This window comes from Nipponia nippon, unplaced genomic scaffold (genome assembly GCF_047370975.1).
Source record: "Nipponia nippon isolate SJK-2023a ecotype South Korea unplaced genomic scaffold, ASM4737097v1 scaffold_4, whole genome shotgun sequence".
Lineage (NCBI taxonomy): Eukaryota > Metazoa > Chordata > Aves > Pelecaniformes > Threskiornithidae > Nipponia > Nipponia nippon.
In genome coordinates, this window is record NW_028262358.1 from 42549997 (window position 1) to 42563127 (window position 13131).

The 13131-nt window shown below is 36.8% G+C and overlaps 1 protein-coding gene across 8 annotated transcripts in view; it reads right to left on the minus strand.

Moving 5' to 3' along the window:
* Window positions 1–13131, minus strand: part of RYR2 (ryanodine receptor 2) — a 434903-nt gene that overhangs the window by 102626 nt on the left and 319146 nt on the right. For all 8 annotated transcript variants that reach the window (XM_087777049.1, XM_087777051.1, XM_087777048.1 and 5 more), the window contains 6 exons: window positions 12882–12971; window positions 11603–11740; window positions 9372–9449; window positions 6228–6303; window positions 4786–4912; window positions 1275–1390 (listed from right to left, as the gene is read on the minus strand). In XM_087777049.1, the coding sequence (XP_087633175.1) occupies window positions 1275–1390; window positions 4786–4912; window positions 6228–6303; window positions 9372–9449; window positions 11603–11740; window positions 12882–12971 (625 nt within the window). The remainder of the gene's footprint in view (window positions 1–1274; window positions 1391–4785; window positions 4913–6227; window positions 6304–9371; window positions 9450–11602; window positions 11741–12881; window positions 12972–13131) is intronic.

A 13131-nucleotide genomic window follows, 5' to 3' on the forward strand; every position in this document is an offset into this window, starting at 1 on the left:
ATTTTTATGAGATTAAACTCTAGTCCTATGTTTGTATTTTTCTAGTTACTGGGGACAATTTGGAAGCCTGAACTCAGATTCTAATGGAACACCTTTCTCCAGTCATTCCCAGGAGAAACAGAATTACCAAATTTTTACTACTTATTGTCTAAAGAACAAAATTAATGGTTAGAGCTACCCAACTGAAATTAAAATTGCTTCACTTCCCCATTACTATAAAAATCAAATACTCTTTACAGACATAAGCTGGTACAGCTCCCAGACTATTTATCCTTTATTTATTATCTTCTTTTTACTAACCCATCGAGGGACATGAATGGTATTTGTTCCACCAGTGTTTCTAGCGTTTCAGTATTTATTCATTATCATTCTTGCAGTAATGCCAAATCTATATAATTAAGCAGAATGAAGCCATGATAATCAGGCATTAGCAGCAGAAGTAACCCAATGAGTTATCAAGGCCAGACTTTTGCTACTGTAAGTAACAATGGGATATAATAATTCATAAACTTGATAATTTCCACTTTAAAACTAGATAGGCTTTTGGATGAGCGTCGATTTATTCAATCTCCATGCTATTTCTGCCATTAATACTGTCAATTACAGCATCTATGCCTAGACATGAGGCACAGTATATGTTATGTGGCATTGCAACTCCCATGGTCACACAGAAGCTGCATCTGTCCAGGTTTTTTGCCTTTTACTGCTCAGGTAAAAAGCTGACTTGGGTCACCAAACTTTTAATTTTTTTATCTTTAACAAAAGTAGATCAAGTTAAATCCTTTCCTTCATAGCACTGTTGATGAAACAAATGCTGGGTGTTTGTGAAAGAACATTCCCCTTGTGGGAGTTTGTTAAAGAGGTTTCTCTACTCAACTTCCTCCTCCAGAGAAAATTTCAGAACAGTACAAATGGCTGGTTTAATTTGCTCTGTGAAAAAGGATTACATGTATATAGTAAATATTCATGTGCACATGTGAGAGATTACCAGTTAGTGCATAAATACAAGAGGGCAGCTAGTTTTCTTTTTCAAAGAAAGTCATTATAAATTTTGGCTGAACACTTTTCATCTGATGAATGAATATGAGAAACTGGAATGAATATGTGAACTACATAACTTTCCAAAATTCATCATCTTCATCAACTATAGGAAACTAGAGGGAAAACTCCTCGTCCAAGAATGTGTCATTCTTTTAAATGCTCTTCTAGTTGCTCTTATAATATCAAGCATCTTAGCTAATAATTCTTAAGAAAATGCACAAGGAGTACTATACCAAACTCCAGAATGTACTGATGGGCTTCATCCACGTATCTTATAAGTTGCTGAAGGAAACTGTAGGCAAAGCGTTTCTCAATGGAGGGTGTGTCTAACTCCAGGTCCTTAAGTCCTCTGTAAAAAGAAGCAAGTCAATTTTCACACATGCAGAAGGACTCAAAGCAGTCTTACCTCTCCATGTAGTCTGAAACCATTTTCTCTAGTAATGGTTAACTGCTTATTAACATAAGAATTGTTCTGTTTTTGAAGTAAACAGTAGTCTTATGCTTATTTAGGTTTTGAGCAATTTGTTATGACACAACTCAGATTTCCCAAGAAGGTTACAGAAAAATGAGACTAGTCAATCAGATTAATCCAGTATCACTGTAATTTCTTTCCCTTACTTGTAAGGCATTACTGTCTTATATTTCCCTCCAGGGACCGATTTTTGGGTGAGGGAGTTTTGAAACTGCCAAAATACTTTGATTTAAACAATCAAACCAGAAGTAAATCTAGTCTCCCTCATCATGACTTTTCCCCAAAAGTCTGTTTGTAATGGAAAAACTTCGAATAGCTAAGTGGCATTTGTGAAAAATCAGGGGAAAACCAAAACAAAGTGATGGAACTGCAGTTTACCTTTTGCAGTATGTTCCATCACAGTTACTAGTCTGATGTGAAAAACGTATCTTCTTTCAACAAGTTTGAATCTGCAGAGAGTGGTTCCATGATGTGGGCTGATGTCTGCTAGCAACAAGTTGGCAATGACATAAGCCTTGATTCTGCAGGATGGGGACTTTAATGATGGCATTAAAGAAGCTATGCTTAACCAGCAAGGGAGTCAGTCACCCCACTGTCAGAGGCACCAAGTACATTAATAATATTACTTTGCAAGTTTAAAAAGTATGCCTACTGAATATAACTGCCTGTGTAGGGCACATTTCTGCTTTAAAGTAGAACATTGATGATAGTAGGTTCAGTTTCAGAAAAAGAGATTCTGGAACTAAAACAGCTTTGTCAGCTGATACTTGGAAGGGTACAATAGTGTCTGCTTCATTAAGGTTATCTGATCAAGGACCTTCTCAATGCAAAAGGGGGTAATAAGAGGGAAGCCATAAACAAGAACACATAGAGACACAAACCTGGTAGACAAGGGATAAAGGAGACAATGCCAGAGACCAAAAGTCTCCAGTTACTAATTAATGGGCCATTAAGAAACTTCAGACACAGCTTTGGAGAGGGCCACCTGGATTTTGTAACTCCTAAAAGGAGGGGACGTGAAAAACATGAGGATTTGAAACATTCGAGGCAGGTCAGTGGAACTACACAAACTAACGACAGAATGTGCAAGGGAGGAGGATCGAGGAAGAGCAAAGGGGAGAAAAGACAAAAAGGGGTATAAAAGGGGCCAGTCACATGTAAACTGTGGCCTGTCAATACAGTTGTCTGACTGAGCCCTGCTCTTCATCACTAGAGTCTGTCCTATCCTCTTATTAAATCCTTTCTTAAGTATTTCTCTGTGTAACCTCACTCACTATCCCATGTGTATGTGTGTGCTGTGAGGAGTAAGTGCCAGCTACTGGCAAGACTAGTGTGAGTGGATACTGGCCCAGCAACTGGAGTCAGACTTGGGGTGTAGGTGCCCCCAGGCCTGTGGTGACAGCAACAGGAGTGAATGAGGATCTCAGCATCAGTAGTTGGAGAGGCCATAGCTTTTGAGAATGTCTCTATGGGTCCTACAGACTTTGAGCCCATAGTGCAAGCTACTGCAGGGGACTGGCGTGAGTGGATTTGGTGCTAGCAACTGCACTCAGATGCGGGGAGCAGGGGGGATAAGGCAACCCTGGTCTGTGGTGTCTGCAACTGGAGCAAGTGGGAGTCCCAGTTGCCAGCCACTGGAGTGGAAATGCTGTAAGTCCCAAAAAACAGCTAATGGGGGGGGGCAGTGTCAGTTAAGGCAAGTGAGGGGCTCAGCACCAGCAGCTGAGTGGGACCATGGGTCACAGGCCATGTGCCTGAGTGCTATGTGCTTGGCAGGGGGCAAGTGTTTCTATCTTCCCTAAACCCAGTCTGCATGGGGGTGCACTAGACTAGAATGATCACTGTCAAATAAGAGACTGGAAAGAAATGTGTGCAAGGCCTATGTAGCAGAAAGTCAAGTGGTAAGCAGACCAAAGAAAAACATGAATCAGATGCTTGTTTGTTTAGACAGCACAGTGGTCACAGGAGCAGCAGGTACATTAAGTTCAACTTGATAGAAAAACCTGCATTTGACTAGCACAGGAGGATGTAGATGCAGCAGGAACTATTTACTAGATGACAGGTCTGTCCAAGTTAACAATTATCTTACCATCCCTCTTAGCCTTCCATTCCTCCAAAAACCAAAAGCCACTTTTCACTTGTGTTTAAGTTAGACAGAAATAAAAAGGATTAGTCAAAAAGGAATGTGTAACCTTGAATACAGACGAGGAGTCTTTTGTCATTTTGACAGGGGATGAGAAAAGAAACCTTTGCTGACTGACATCCTTCTTTGTACATCCTACTCCATTGAAGGGAAGTAAATTGAATTATTCCAGATACCCTGAAAGATCTTACCTGGAATTATTAGTTTAGCTGTGGGACTCTATAAATGGGCTGAATTTCATATTTGATATAAAAGAAAGGAAGTAGGCAGATTTTAAGTAGATGTGCTAGGCTAATTATCTCACAATGATTACATAAATCCATCTCTGTGACTGTTTCATTCACTTACTAATGTTCAAGTCATACAAATCTCAGGTATGCTTTCGGCCTTTCCTAGTGACTCACATTTCCTAAGCCATGCTGATGAGGCAGACAAGCCTCCAATTTAATGAAAATGTTATTCACACTGCATTTAGTAGGTAAATATGTCATATTAAAACCAAAGGGAATTATACATGTTATTGTGCAGAGAATAGCATGTATACGTACTGAATTATGAATGTTCCATTGATTACCACATTTTTTCACTATTACTACATTTACACTATGGATTGTTTAAAAAAAAACTTTTTAAAAACATCACTTTTCACTTTTAAAATATTTTAGTAACAGTACAAATTAACTCACTTGATAGAAATGAGTAGTAGATTTCAGAAAGAAAACTGTCTTATCAAAGCAATTGCCGAGAAATTCCTATAGAGAGGTACATGTGCCTGACCTGTAATGAAGACTTAATAATTCTGTCACTTGTAGAAAATTAACAAGTTTACTAACAGTTGGACGTATGGAGACACACCAGAAAGAAAAAGCATGCTGCAATGTTGAGAGTAGAGGCAGAAGACATGCAGAGATTCTGGAGAACTCTGCTTGTGCCTTCCAAAAACCCTGCTACTAACTCCATAATCCATTTCTTCCTTACAATGTTCTATATGAAGGAGCTCATCCTTAATCCCAGGTACTGAAACCTAAAAATGACCATAGATTTTTCTTTTAATACAAAAAAAAAAAAAAAAAAGCTACTGAGGAGTATTAGAAACCTTCTGTGACATTAATACTGAACAGAGAATTACCTGGAGACAACATAGCCATTAATCTGTAGAAATTTCAGAATATCCTGGGCTTTTTCTCTGTCCTTGGCTTTTTCTTTGGCCGTGAGTGTATCATAAGGAACAAGAAGAGGATGGTTGCCTCCTCCTACTATAGAAAATCAAGAGAATTAGAAAGCAGCTAGAGTTCTCTGTTGACATGGCAAGTACCAGTATGTAAAAGCACTATCATAATAATACATAGCACGTTACAGTAAAATCTAGTCTGAAATAAAAACAACAACGCACTTTTCTGTTTCTCTACACAAACCTAAAAAATATTCAGATAGATGTGGCTGCAAATATAGTTCTAACATAACCAATTGCTGCAAGTACCAGGTAAATATGTTGAACCTATTGCAAAAACTCTTGAAGAACAAAAAAGTGCTTAACTGTTACGAATGTGTATTATAATTGCAACTTCATTTAATGAAATTGAAAATATTTCAATAAATAACACATTATTTCATAAGAAAACCAAGATATAAACAAATATATAAACATATACAAACAGAGTCCTGCGTTTAAACATTCTGATGACAGCAAAAAGGGTTCATGGAATTTAGCAAGGTATACGCATATCTAAAAAAATATGAAAGTGATACAGTTCTACTTTATAGTAATAAATTAAAGACAGAAAACTAGAGTGCATTATTCAAATGTGGTTCAGACAACTGTCCAATCTGATCAAAAGAATGCTGCCAAAACAGAGAAGTAAACAGAATAAACTGCATTTGTATTGCTTACAAATAGCTGATGTATTGATACCTCTCTGAATGTAGATAGTTAATCTGGCAGGAAAATAAAGTTGCTATTATTAATATAAACAGCTGCATAAAAAGCAACATTCTTAGGATTTCACCTTCTAAAATCACCATCATATAGCAGAACACAATAAATTCCTATGATAATTGCTATGAAACCCCAGGAAATTGTGAGGGTAATGATCAGACTTATCCCAGAAAAAATACTACAGCAATTCTCTAGTAATAATATTTTTAAAAAAAGGGACAAATTCCCTCTAAAAAATATTGGAGACATATCCTCAGGTGATTTTCTAAGCCACATATTCTAAGATTTTCCATTAGTCCTGCCTGAATCTGTTCACTGTAGCCACCTCTAGCCTTCTCAGTACTATGCTCCTTTGCACAACACTATGAATACTATACAGTTTTCTCATTGAAGTGCTGCTCAGAGACAAAAATCTGCTTTCGAAGCTGCTAAATACAGTTGATTCATTCAAATATCTAGTCTTCCTGTAGCCTACAATTTCCTGGACTTAGCCCATCCTGTGGCTACTTGTTGTTTCTTCTTTGTCAATTTAAATTTTCTATTCCTTTTTTTTCCCCAATCTCTTTTCTCAAATACATGACCTAAGCTAATCATGAAGAACTTAAAATACCGTAAATACCTATAGTTAATATTACCTTTTGCTTCAAGCTCCATTTTCTTTTTCTTTGCCCATATGTTATGGTAGTTTTCGGCCATCATCTCAGCCATAGCCTTAGGAAAACGGAGAGCTTAGTGATATGTGTCGCAATGGTTAGCCCCCAAGAAGGACAATTTTCTGGTTGATATTAAACAACAAATTTTGTTCTCTGGGCTGTTCGATAGAATTACACTATAATGGCTCACTGAAAGCAAGAGTTTTTATTGAAAAATTATGATACGAAATTTGGGTAGGACAGGTATATGTATAGGAATTAGGAACCTAGTGCTGAAGAGAAAACTGTTAATACAAAAAGGAGGAACCACAAAGAGGAGTATAATCTGGAAAGAGTACTGGCGTGTCAGACAGAGACTTGATTCTCAAAACGATGCCAGCAAGAACCCCCTGAAGGCCCTGGTAAGAGAAACAAAGAACAGCAAGCCAGAGGACTGAATCAAGCTTGTTCCTGCTGGCTCCGGCAGACTGGCTATAAACCCATGGATATAGCCTGGTCGAGGTGGATACTCATTTGTGTGAGCACACTGTTAAAAGCACCAACCATTTTACCAGGGACTCCATAGATGCAGCCACAGTTTTTTATTCAGCATGAAATCCTCCTCCAGTGTGCACAACATATAGTAAATTCTTCCTATAAAGCAAACTCTTTCAGACTGGTAAACTAGAAGCTAGACCCCAAACTAAGCATAACACAGACAAGTTCTCCAGTCTCTACCTAGTAGGAACTACTATTTCAACATGAAACAAGTTTTTAAACCCACCTCTCCTGTCCTCCTGATTGTATACCCTCTAGTTGTATACAGTGGTGGAATTTTCTGTAGATTTCATTTTTCACTTCTTTCATGGACCTACAGAAACATTCTTCTCATCTTCAATAAGAGTTTTGAGTAACCAGTATTTCTGAATACCAGCTTCTTTACTTGGGAGAATACTCATGAATTCACATAACAGCTCTTTTTTGTCTATAGGACAATTTGTTTCATAAACTTTTCTTCAGTGGATACATTATTACACATCTCTCTCCTGTATGGTAGATGCCTTCTATCATGCACATTCTGGTGCTGGTGTTTCGATAACCCAGATTAGGCCCTTAGAAGAATGTAGTGTAGTCTGGGTTTTCTTTCCTTGGAAAGCAGGGTGCTATGAAGACGGTCTCAGAGCAAGACCTTGCTACTCATGACCAGGTGCTCACTTACAGCCAAAATGAGAAGTATTTCCCAGACTTACAGTTTTAGATATGGTCATGATCCCTGCTAGCACAGTATATGCACAGGATGATGCAAACATTAAATAGCACCAATTCTTATGTACTAGTTAAAAAAAACAAATAACTTTTTTCAAAATTACTAACTTTTCCCAGCAATTTAAAACAAGGTTGAAGAATCTAACCCTGAACTACAACTTTAAAGATATTAAACATTAAAAAAGGTTCAAAACTACATACAGCTCATTTTTAAAACTCAGATCTCATTAATACCTAACATATTTGGATATTTCCTGAATGACAGTATCAGGCCAATTAATACCTGAAATTGCATTTTAATTAAATTTGCTTAGCTTTTAAATAATAGGTTTTGAAGCTGGTTTCAAAGAAGACTTCTCTTCATAATTAAGAACAAATGAATCATAAGGCCAACCAGCTCTGCTTTATAGCTGAGGGCTACAAAGGAAATAAAATTATGACAAATGTTAGAGGGTATAGCATAAAAGAGTAAAAAAGGGAGTAATAGAAGTTCTAATGCCATTTCTTTTGTGGTTTGTGACAGGATGGTTACTCTTCTCTGGGTTTGGTTTACTGCATCATAATACTATGATGATGTTCACATCAAGAGTTGTTTCATGTGCATTAAACAAAGTCTGCAGTCTTTTGACTACACTGAGTCTATACGAATGTTAAATGATGTACATGTGTAGATGTGATGCTTAGGGACATGGTTTAGTGGTGGACTTGGCAGTGCTAGGTTAATGGTTGGACTCGATGATCTTAAGGGTTTTTTCCAACCTTAACGATTCAATGACTCTATGATTCAATGCAATTATAATGAAGCTGTTCCATCAGTTTAAGACAAGACTGTGATGACAGAAGTGGTGTTATTCAGTTATCAATTTTATTAACTCTTTGGAATGATCAGCAAACTCCTGAATGTTTTAACCCATGTATGACAGTTAATTGGCAGCAAATTCTTACTATTGGAAAGCTAGTCAGCAATCTACAATGGTTAGAAATACAAAACTAGAAACTACGAGATAGGAATTGAGGGGAAATCTAGTGCTAGAATGTGATCAGAGGCACAGTATAGTATATACTGTAAAGTTAGCCAATTACTTTACTACTGCTGCTTGTTTCACTGGACTATGACAGAGCTCAGTATGGGCAAACTTAATCCTGTATTTCAGGAGGTTTCTGTAGCCATGTTGCCATCACTAGACTGGTACAAACACTCATGCTAACTAATTTAAAACTATCATCTAGTGTATGTCTACATAATAGTGTAACCATACTCACAGTAAATTAGTAGACTGTAAAAACTAGCACCATATTCCATCAAACATCATGAAAAAAACCCTAACTTTCTAACTGCATTCGTTTATTAACTAAAAAATACTGTTTCAAATAACAGCAATCTACTGATAGATCTGTCAAAATCCTACCCCCAACTTCTTCATACTCTGTTCTCATAATATTTGTTGTAACAATGGTTCCTGATTCTTATTTCTTCAGTTTAGAAAAAAGAGCAATGGCAAAATGTTTTGGGAAGATGGTGGAGAAATGAATGATAAACAGAAAAAAGCTGATGCTGCAAGCTCTTCTAAACAGGATTCTCTTCAAAACTACACATGTTCACAAAGAGAGCTGGGTAAATCAATCCAGGACTAAAATAAACTCTGAAGCTTTTCAACATGAGTCATGTCTTTTAAAGCAACAGAGGATCAAAGAGCAATGATGAAAAAGACCAAAAAACCAAAAAAAAACCCAAACCAAAACCCAAAAAACCACAAACCAAAATGAAAGCCTATCAAAGAAAGTAACACAAGGCACCAAATTTGTTTAAAATAAACTAGGAGAAAAGAAAAAATTAAATTGTAAAAAAACGGGTAGGCATATTAAGTGTTTCTGACTTACATGTAAGTCTCTGGAGAGGGTGACATTGCTCATGTCAATTGCTCGAGGAGTGTAACCATGGGCTGTATCTACCGAGATCTGAATGACAAACGTGCAAAACAGTGGAGTTATACAAGCATTTGATATGAAGAAGTTAACAGTAACAAGATACTGAAGTAATCAAAAAACTTGAAGAAAACGTCACTTGTATATCTCTAGAGAGCAAAAGGATCCTATGTAGCCCAACTGAAAATACATCAAGGGCGGTAAACTTAAGTGAGATTTAGGCAAAGGTCTACATATTTTGTTCCCCAAAACAGACAGCCATCAGACTCAAATCCCCCTCATTCAAATGCAAATTTCACTTGAACTCGTTTAAGATTTGAACTCATTGTGCATAATGCTGTACTAAAGTTATGATTAAGTCTCCGCATTTTCTAGATATTTTTTTTCTTGGCAGGCAAAATCTCAGACAATCTAGTTTAAGGTGAATTCAAGCAAAAATCAAACTTTCGATTTGGCTTTTCAACCCTATTTCTACTTGTAGGAATAGAATCTACTAAATACATATCTTTTTCCTTCTGTCCCTCCTCTCCACTCAGAAAATATGACCGTTTTGTCATTGTTTCTTTCTACTGCCTAAATTTGTCACAGGTTTGCTCGTTACATTGACACAAATATTTGAAGAAGGATAAACAATGACAGAGATTCCCTGGATGGCAAGCCACTGATACAAGAAATGTGGCTAGAAAAGGGGCATTGCTGGGCTTTTCTCTACGGATTCTGCTGTAGCAGATACACGTCCCTCACAGGTACATCTTCCTTTAGAAAGAATAGTGTCTAGAATTTTGTTCCTATGTCTGATATTATTTTCATATGCATGTATATGAGCATGTACAAGGCCTAGAAGTTCAAAGGCATCCTTTCAAAAGCCAGGTATTTTTAACACAGAATAACACAAAGGACATACAAGCAGCACACAGTAAATAAATACTGATAAAATATCATTTTCTAAAGCAAACAATGCAAGCATTGTTACATTAACATGAAGGTACTGATTAAATATACTTAAAATTTCTCAGTTGAACACAGGAAAATGCTATTTTGTGTGTGTGTGTGTGATGACAGCACAACACATTTTAAACACAGTATGAAATACAGAAATATTTTAGGCTTCAGAAACCCTCCTAGAAAAGTTAGGTAATTTCATCATAGTAAGGAAGACTACAAAAGCTGTTTTTATATGTTGATAGAATTTGTATCTCAACTGTAAAGTTATCCATTCTAATGAGCTCCTTATGCTTAAATTATATATAAATATCTCTGTCAGTATAGTCTCTGGGGCTGGTATTATAAACACCCCAAAGTCGTAATGTGTAGTTCAGCCCAAGTGCTAAATCAAATCACTTGATATACACTTTCTAGTGTCTATAGAGAGTGGAGAGGCAGGTTCAACTGCTCATTTTTCACAGGCATATCACCACTCACACATGTAAATAATGCAGAGCTGAGTGGAGAGAAGAGGGAAAGATTTTTCCCCTACATTTTATTTCCCCCATTGGTTTGGCTCCATGTGTGTCTATATGAATTAGAGAGAAAGTAATTTTTTCCCCTCCCCAGTTTAATTGCAAAGCATATGGAGCTCTAAGAGAATATAGTGCCAGTACTTCTCCATTTTATCCTTACAGTATTTTGATTTAAGAAGGCTATTCTAAAGGAAAAAAACATATCTTCAACATTTTTCAGAATTTTGGTTGTCTATAGATATAAACTTTATGCTGCATTAACATTAATGTTTGTATTAATTTTCCTTAAAAAAAGAAATAAAAATAATTTATATATGTACCTTTATTCATTTCTTTACCCACTTAAAGCCATCCATAGCCACCAAATTCCAAAACCAGCAGACTAATATCATATTAATACTTGCTATTAATGCGTAATACCTACTGAGGTAAATAATTCCCCTAAATAATGTAGTTAACTTTAAATCGAGTGAAGAAATACATTCCTATTTCAGTTTTGTTCAGTTTTTTTGAAAATGTTTATTAACATATTAGTTTGGAACAGGGAAAGCTCCAGCTTCAGTGAACAGAAATCCAAACTAATCTTCAGAGTTGTACAATTGCTTGTGAAAAATGCTTTCACATATTTTTATGCTATGGGTTTATTTCATCGCTTGTAAAATCAAAGATTGTAGAGCAGATTTTGCATGCCTTTTTTTTAAATAAGTTTTTAATAAAACAGCTCACTTGACTGGTTTGAGATATGCGACGTGTCCGATTATACAGGGCCATGGAATCTCCCTCCCGCGTTCTTTCAATTCGCCATCCCCATGCCAGCATAGTTTTCAGTGATTCTTTGATTGGCCATCGATAAATTTCTTTCTCCTAGAAGAACACACATGCAATAATTGCTGTGTTTATTACATAGCTGTACAAAGCAAAAAATAACTATTGGGCTTTCGCCTGGTTATACTGAGATGCAAAGAAATGTACTGAAATCGGCCCTTATGGCCCAGGGATACTGCAAAGAAGCAAACAAATCATGTAAGACTTTAAAAAGTTTATCATTTCAGAGGTGGGCAGAAGAATTCTGGCCCTGCAGGAAGCTGATGATCACAGTGATAACCGTGTTAATCGCATGCTCAGATATGAACTCAAAGGTGGAGCAGTAATTACCAGGAGTAATGCAGTGTTTTGTCTGCTACATGAAACAAAAAGACATAATCATAGAATCATAAAAAAAGTCTATGTTGGAATGGACCTCTGGACACTATCTGGCTCAACCTTCTGTTGAGGTCAGATAAGGTAACCTAATTGGGTTATCAACGGTTGTCAAGATTAGGTTATCATCTAGGGCTTGCGATATCATGTCTTGAATATTTGCAGTGCAGGTGATTTCACCACTTCTCTGGACAACCTATTCCAATGTTTAAGTTGTCAAGATAAGAAGGACTTCCAGAAAGCATTTCTGCCAAAGCAACTTACACCCATTGCCTCTTGTCCTGTCACTGTGCAGCCCTGTGAAGAGAATACATCCATCTTCTCCATAACTAGCATTTAGGTACTGGGAAACCGAGACTACATCCCCATCAGCTTTCTCTTCTTTAAGCTGAAACAAACCCTGTTCCTTCAGCCTTGCTTCATTTATCAAGTTCGCCAGCCTTCTAATAATCTTCGTGGCCCTCTGCTGGAGACCAGACAAAGCCTAAACCTATGTCTTCACTAAGCAAGTAGGCATTCCTGTGTGACCTTACTGTAAAAATATACTGGCTATATGACACTTCAGCTTCACCATAAGTTATGCCACGTAAATTCAGCCATGAGAGAAAATGGGTTGAGTGGCCTATTTATTGTACAATAAAACCCTTCTATCTCTTCTTGAGATTTTGAGAAAGGCAACAATCACACATTAGCTGATGTACTGTAAATAAAGTTTTGAAAAGCGATGTAAAGACAAGGTGATATTTTTACAGTGAATGAAGCAATCTTTCAGTCACCTTGGATCAAGAATGAACAAATTCCTTACCTTTTCAGATAGTAACTTATATTGTTTCATTAATGGTTGCACTTTTGCAGATTCAGAATATGTTTCACCGTATGTCCATCCATTGGCAAACTGAGAACAGTAATAATAAGAGAGGAAAAAATGGGGAAAAACAAAAAATTATGAAAAATCCTATTTTTATTGGTACAAAGGAACTGAACAATGCTTCTGCAGAGCTGTTCTCTCAGAATTTCCTTTCTACTATTTTCTCAACATTTTCTCAACCAACATT